General features: G+C 34.7%; 2 protein-coding genes across 2 annotated transcripts; one reads left to right on the top strand and one right to left on the bottom strand.

Annotated features, from left to right (window-relative positions):
• The first annotated feature begins 1,213 nt into the window (after positions 1 to 1,213).
• Positions 1,214 to 3,076, top strand: LOC144998936 (Lactoylglutathione lyase / glyoxalase I family protein). Its single transcript, XM_078958669.1, has 5 exons — positions 1,214 to 1,368; positions 1,890 to 2,052; positions 2,257 to 2,340; positions 2,442 to 2,645; positions 2,811 to 3,076. Exons 1-5 carry the CDS (start codon positions 1,306 to 1,308, stop codon positions 2,906 to 2,908), a joined length of 612 nt encoding a protein of 203 aa, XP_078814795.1. The 5' UTR covers positions 1,214 to 1,305; the 3' UTR covers positions 2,909 to 3,076.
• LOC144998935 (U-box domain-containing protein kinase family protein) lies at positions 3,048 to 7,348 on the bottom strand. Its single transcript, XM_078958667.1, has 9 exons — positions 7,021 to 7,348; positions 5,918 to 6,039; positions 5,669 to 5,784; positions 5,351 to 5,448; positions 5,048 to 5,286; positions 4,867 to 4,968; positions 4,357 to 4,788; positions 3,521 to 4,276; positions 3,048 to 3,390 (listed from the first exon to the last, which is right to left on the bottom strand). Exons 1-9 carry the CDS (start codon positions 7,226 to 7,228, stop codon positions 3,184 to 3,186), a joined length of 2,280 nt encoding a protein of 759 aa, XP_078814793.1. The 5' UTR covers positions 7,229 to 7,348; the 3' UTR covers positions 3,048 to 3,183.

The raw sequence follows: 7,348 nt of genomic DNA, 5'->3' as shown, positions 1-7,348 counted from the left end.
TTTTGACAAAACGCCCTAGTTTAAACAAAAAGCTTCGTTTGGCAGTACGAGTGTTTAGCTTTTAGTTTTAACAAAACTCTCCGATTCTAAAAGCTACTTCATGTAGCTTTTAACAAAACGCTCCGGAGCTTTTGAAATCAATTTCCATAATTACCCTTATATATATATATATATATATATATATATATATATATATATATATATATATATATATATATATTTAATCAATTGTCCTTTTATGTAATTTTATATATTTCAAAAGCTTCCAGCTACTTTTGCCAAACATTTATATAACAAATAAAAACTATAGCTTCCCGCTACCAGTTACCAGCTAACCGCTACCTGCTTCCAGCTAACAACTACTTTTATCAAACACGCCCTTAATGTGCTAAACACCACCCCCTTCAAAATGTCAAGGAAATGCTAAATGAAGGCTCGCTATGGGCTTAACGACAGGAGAAAAGAGAGAGAGAAAGATGAATACCCATGTTTTGAAAACCGGTCGGACCGGCCGGTTCGATCGGGAACCGATCCCGGATCCGGTTCTTAAATGCCAAAAAACCGGTATTAATGTTAATCGGTGAAAACCGGTCCGGTTGAACCGGTCAAAACCGAAAATTTTCAATTTTTTTTCATTTTTTGTATTTTTTATATAATTAAATATAATTATGACGTGATCCGGTTTTTGAGACCGATCCGACCGGTTGGACCACATGAACCATCAAACCAGTAAGACGACCGGTTCGGTCTCTGGTCCGGTTTTCAAAACATTGATGAATACTGTGTTCTTATTGGCTCATCCATGTATATACTTTTTTTTTTTAAATTTGTTTTTCTAAAATAAAACTCATTAAACTAACAAACTAGCAATCCTTAAGATTTTTTTATTTTGAATGCTAACACACTCCCAACCTATGTGGTTTCAAAAAAATATGGTGTGGCATAAAAAAAAATTGATATGGTAACATACTAAAATGTTACCACTCCCTTTCCCTTTAACCTAAGTGTGTTTTGTTCTTCTTAGAACGGCAATAACTCGTAAATTCACGTCAAAAATCAAGATTGTGCTCCATTGTTAAAGCAATTTCTCAAAATAAATATTTATTAAAACCATCATATATGTGGGCTGGAAAAATCACCGATTTGAGTCGATTTGATTTGTGAACGACATTAATAATAAGAGTCCACGGATCACAAAATATCATAAAACAGCCCTTGAATTTACAAGAAATGACATATTTGACTCGATACAAAGAAATGGTGCTCAATCAACTGAATTGAAAAGAACAAACACACACTTCACAAATGAGTGACTCCTCCGCCATGGCTATCCTTCTTCCATCAACTTCAGCTCTTCTTTCTCACAAGGTTAATTTCTTCAACACACACAGTACGCGTATTATATATATGTGCTTCTACGACTCTACATGTCTTTACATCTATCTATCGCTTTTGTGATTGTTATAGAATGCTAAGAATCAACATTTTGTAACTCGATTTCTCAAAACCAGAACACTAATTCACGATTTTGAATAAAATCAAGCAATACGAGTATGCGCCTAATCGTGACGCAAATGATTTCGAGATCTGGAATTTCAATTCCAAATCTAACGAAGTTAGAGGAAATCAATTCGAAGTCTGAACTAAGTTATTGCAAACCTCGAATCACATGCTTCCAAGAATTTGAATTGATAACGATTTTTTGTTGATCGCAATCGTTAATTTATGACTGGTGATAATCGCACAGATTTGTGATGTGATTGTGGATGATAACATTAGGGTTTAGGGTGTATAATGTATATAGACTCTTATTATGTCGTTTGTGATCTTATGCTCTGTTTTCTCAACCATGTTTAATCAGATCTATGGCTGTTTTATTTGATTTTTAGGTGAGCCATGTTTGTATTAGCCCAAGGGTTTCAAATATACAAGTAAGGAAAAACATCATCAAAAAAGTCTTTGAAAATGGCAACACTCTCAGGCATCGTGTGATGACAAAAGCTCAAACGTCTTTAGAGGCAGTTACTGCTGAATCTGTCGATGACCAGAATGGTAATCTTTCCTTCTGTCTTTAATTCCATAATTTTTACTTTATTTGATAAAAACTTGCTATCACATCTTTCTAAAAGCTTTTTAGTTTTCCAACATCAGATTTCCAGTACATTATTATGTTAAAGAAAAGCCTTTTCAAATAGTAAAAATTTAGGCAATTGCTTTTACCCCTTGGCCACTTTTACAAAAGTTGGATCTGTGCAGATTTTGGAGTTGTAAATCTTCACCATGTTGGAATATTATGCGAAAACCTCGAGCGATCACTTGATTTTTACCAGAACATTTTGGGTATTATGTTTTTATATTCCTCTGCTCAAGTTGAATTCTATGGATTATTTTTCTAGTTAAAAAAAGAAAAACCAAACTTTTTTATTTATTAATATGATTAGGTTTGAAGATAAATGAAGCAAGACCTCATGATAAGCTTCCATACAGAGGTGCATGGCTTTGGGTTGGTTCTGAGATGATTCATTTGATGGAACTTCCAAATCCCGACCCTTACACAGGTCGCCCTGAGCATGGGGGACGAGATCGTCACACTTGCATTGCCATTCGCGATGTCTTAAAACTAAAAGCTATTCTCGATAAAGCTGGTAATTTTTCTATCTCCATTCTTCTTAAGTGTTAAAAGAAAAAATTGAAAGTGGAATATTGCAAATAGGCAGAGTTTTCAAAATAGAAGTAGAATGTTGTGATAGAAAACACAAAGTAATGAAAATATGTTGCTATTTGTTAACATCTTGGAGAATTTATCTCAGGTATTCCGTACACTCTTAGCCGATCTGGAAGACCAGCAATCTTTACAAGAGACCCGGATACCAATGCATTGGAATTCACACAAATTGATTCACCCTGAACAATTTTATCATATATGTAGATATGAAGTACAAACATTTTATCATATACTCTCTTCAAAGATTAATGTGAATATTAGGTTAATGAAATCTCCATAAAAGAACATATATGTATTTTTATGAATTCTATGAATCTAATAATTGATATAAAGTAGTCGATGATTTGGTTATTCATATTTCCGAAAATATGTATGTACAAAACACATCATAATTACAACTGAATTTTATAACAAATTATGCAATAAAATTTAAATCAAAAGTTGAGAAATGTTTGATTTCATACTGAGTTCTTTGAGTTTGAGGATGTTGAAAGTAATCTCCAATCTTGTATGGCTGAGCGCAATGTGTGGTTGGGAGTTAAGGTTTTGTGTTTTAGGCGACGCTTTGTGACTGGTGATTCGTTTTGTCTTTCAAGCCATATCTTTATAGCTCTATGTTCATATGTAAACCCATCAGCAGCAATGTGAGGATCATCCATCACTTCCTGGACTCGCAAATTCCAAAATATGGGATATAGAAAATTCGAGTGAGGAACATAATCGAATTGATATTACATAAAGGCTTGTAAATCTTTGACAACAAGTAAGAGAGAAAGCAAACAAACACCATGATACCTGGACAATTGGACAATAGAAATGACTAGGAACATCATTATTATTGCTGTTTCCCCCGACCTTCCTACCCGTATCACCAACTTCACAAAGCTTCTTCAAAACCGGGAGTATCTCCGTATCAAGATCCGGTCTATCCCTACATCTAGGACTACAACACTTCAGACCTAACAAAGCCAATTCTTCCGCTTCCATTAACAGCCAATCACTTATCGAATCATCCAACACATCAACCAAATTCCCACGAGAAACAGCCAACTCAACTTTCTCAATAATCCCCTTGGGTTTAAGCAAAGTCAACAACTGCAAGATTATAATCCCAAAAGCATATAAATCCGATTTGGGTCGAACCGTACCCGTTCTATGATACTCCGGATCAATATAATACATGGTCCCCGCAAGAATCGAATCTTTATACTCCGTGATATTATCGGGAACCATATCCGTAATAAGTTTTGCCATTCCCACATCACCAATTTTGCTCACGAAATTTCCGTCAAGTAAAATGTTTCCCGGTTTTAAATCACGGTGTACTATAGGGTCGGGTTTTGAGCTATGTAAAAACGCTAGCGCACATGCAACTTCAAATAGTACACGAAAACGCGTGGACCATGGAAGATTGTGTTTGGTGGTTTTTTGGGAGATGTGGTCTTCGAGGCTTCCGTTTTCCATGTATTCGTATATTAAGCAGCCTCTTTCGGGACATGCTCCAAGAAGTTGTAGTATATGTGGATGGCTTAGTTGACTTAGAACCTCGATCTGCGTAAAAAAAATGGTGTGAGAAATGAGTTTTGCTTACAAAATACAAAGCATATGATATAAGATTCTTGAAGAAAAACCTCTTTTAGGAACTCGCGTTTCTTTTCGGATGTATCGGACCAAAGAACTTTAATGGCTACAGTGGTATGGTCTATATTACATTTGTAGACTTTACCATAAGCTCCTTCACCTACAACTTTTGATTTTGAGAAGGAATCTGTTGCGAATTCAATCTCGTTGATTGTGTATCTTCTGTAACGTTTGTCATTGTTGTTAAATAATGCTTCGACAATTTGTTGTTTCTCGGAGGATTCCTTCATGGCTTTTATTTCGGCTATTTCTCTTTCGTAAGCCTCTATTGCTAACATGTTTCTTGCCATTTCAACTTCTTTAATTGCTTCCAGATGTTTTTCTTTCTCTTCGGCTGCAATTTTCCGGAATTTCTCTTCACTTTGTACTGAAGAATGAATTCTTTTGGCATCTTCTTTGCTATCAAATGAAAGCATTTGAACCTGTATATAGTAACAACCTCAAACAGTAATCATTAAATGAAATCATTTTCCAATTCCTTTACAAATTACAATACTAACCTTGTTTTGGGTGTGAACCAGTTCATCACAAGCCTGATTGTACATGTTTACAGCATGTCTTAACTCGAGTCGGAGTTTTTCAACTTCAGCATGCAAGTTTGACTACAAAATAAGAACACAAACAGTTAAATTATAACTAAAAAAACAATGTAAAGTAATGTCTTTATGTAACAACAAAAACCTTATCTGAACATGTTGAAGACACGGAAGTTCCATTTTGCAAAATCACATCACCAAATGCGATTCGGGAACTCCCCCTATCATCAGTACTAGAAATTATTGAAGCTTTCTCATGGTTTGATGCCACAGATGATGTTTCAAGTGTATTGCTTTTGATTTTGAATTCATTAGAAGAAGAACAAAGGCCACACCATAGTTGACTCATGCCACAAGACAGCTGGTGGCTGGAAGTACTGCTGTCTGTAATTCATAATGTATTAGAAATGAAATCGGTTGAGTTTTTAATTAGGTGAACTGAGGTTACCTGAATTGGAAATGAGTCCATGTTTAGATACAATGTATATATTACATGTTTTTGGAGCTTGTTTTAGAACATCCAAGGGTACTTCTCCATATAGTTTCCTAAAATGGAATGTTAGAAGTTCAAACTTTTAAGAATATAATTTTTGCAAAAGAAGAATTATTCTTTTAGCAAATCCCTGAGCTGGCCCATGTGGGCCCGCCCCATGAGCATACACAGTGGCCCACTAGGTGGCTGACATAAATGCAAATATGGCATTTAGGAATATAATACACAAAAGGCATTAAAAGTGGAATAAAATATTGTTAGTAAACTGTAAACCTGGTGAGCCAATTGGATGAGCAAGAGCCAAGAACCAAACTATTGATTCCTGACATGGATGCATAGTCTACAAGCCCTGATGCAGGATTATCCCCTTCCACCACCATTGTTTCTATCTGGAAATTACAGGTTTATGTTAAAAAGATTGGTTTAATTCTTTGTAAAAACGTAAGATCATAGGTCAATTATTGTAAAAACCACTAGATTATCGTGACAAAATCGAAACTTTTTGAGAAAAGAATATTGAACCTTTTTGCCTTTGCATAGCTTCTTGAATGGTATAAATAGTTCTTCGATCTGTGATTTCATGTCTTCTACATACATGGCTACTACATTAGCATCCAGTTCCTCAATGGGGATTTGATTTCCTGCTGCTCATCAATTCAAATGCCAGATTTGTAGTTAGTTTTAATCTACATTTTGTTCCAATATGAATGTAATATTTTGTTCTAGTTACCTGTTTGTCTATTGTTATCATTATAGATAGAGAGAATACACTATTTTGGGCACCCAAACATTTTGTTTAATTTCTTCATCATATGATATATATATATAAGCTATTTGATAGATAAGTAAATACTTCCCTTCATTGGTAAAGCATTACAATTTCATAAGAATACGATTCCTACTTTTGGTAAAATATTGATAGAATCAAGATAATTTTGATTCGTAAAAGTCAACTGTTTTATACAACTTTAAGTAGTTTATTACTAAGTGAGTGATGAGTGATGTTAATATCAAAATGTTGCCTTTTTTCTAAACAAATACATGCGAATATGCCCAACAATAACACTTGACGTTGCAGAAAAAACAAAAATCACTTTAATTGGAGTTAAAATATTGCTTTACCTTTCTATAAAATGAAACTTTTTTTTTTCAAAATTCTACAGAGATATTGGTTGTTCATAACAACGCTTACTTACAACTATCAGAAAATTTAATCGATCTATAGGCCTAACTTAGATCACCCATTCCAAAATTACGGGATCAGTGCAAATAGACCAATTCATATATAATCATATAGAACATAGCAGATACCTCAATTCATGAAATCGTCATAGGACTCTTACTTTTTTGAGTAATTTTTTAAGAGGAATGCTAGAATGACTACATCATTTTCCGAATAATATATGTCAATTAAACGATCACTCATATTTTCATCAGTGTTAACTTATCAGAGAGTTTTGACGACATGTAACCCTAGTTTGTAGCAAATTAATTCAACAACAAAACCTAAAATTTGCACAATTAGCAAGAAGTTAATAAACTCAAGGCGTTATGCGGAATTATAGGGAAAAAACATTTGATCAGTAAAATTCGTCGAATCTGTTAGAGAGAAAGAGAGAGAGTACATGGAGTAGGGATCGAAGTGAGGTTCGGAATAACGTGAATTAGGATGAAACGATCGGCTTTCTGAAACAGATTATCCACTGCCCATCGTACAGCTCTTCTACTGCCTTTGCCGCCAATTCCTCCGGGATTACCACCAGCCTTCACGGCCACAGCCACCGCCACCGACGACGGAGCACCAGCACCGTCTACAGTACTTGTTGACTCCATATCCTCTCAAATGAAAGAGAATTTCAGAATATCCAAGAGAAATATAGTTTGACTTCCATCTCAGTATTCTGCGGAAAAAAACGACGACTTCCAACAACCTTTTTCTGAAAAACAGAATAT

This window comes from Lactuca saligna, chromosome 5, assembly GCF_052625555.1.
Source record: "Lactuca saligna cultivar CGN05327 chromosome 5, ASM5262555v1, whole genome shotgun sequence".
Taxonomy (NCBI): domain Eukaryota; kingdom Viridiplantae; phylum Streptophyta; class Magnoliopsida; order Asterales; family Asteraceae; genus Lactuca; species Lactuca saligna.
The sequence above is the reverse complement of the archived record's forward strand: the minus strand, read 5'-3'. Positions and strand labels throughout refer to the sequence as shown.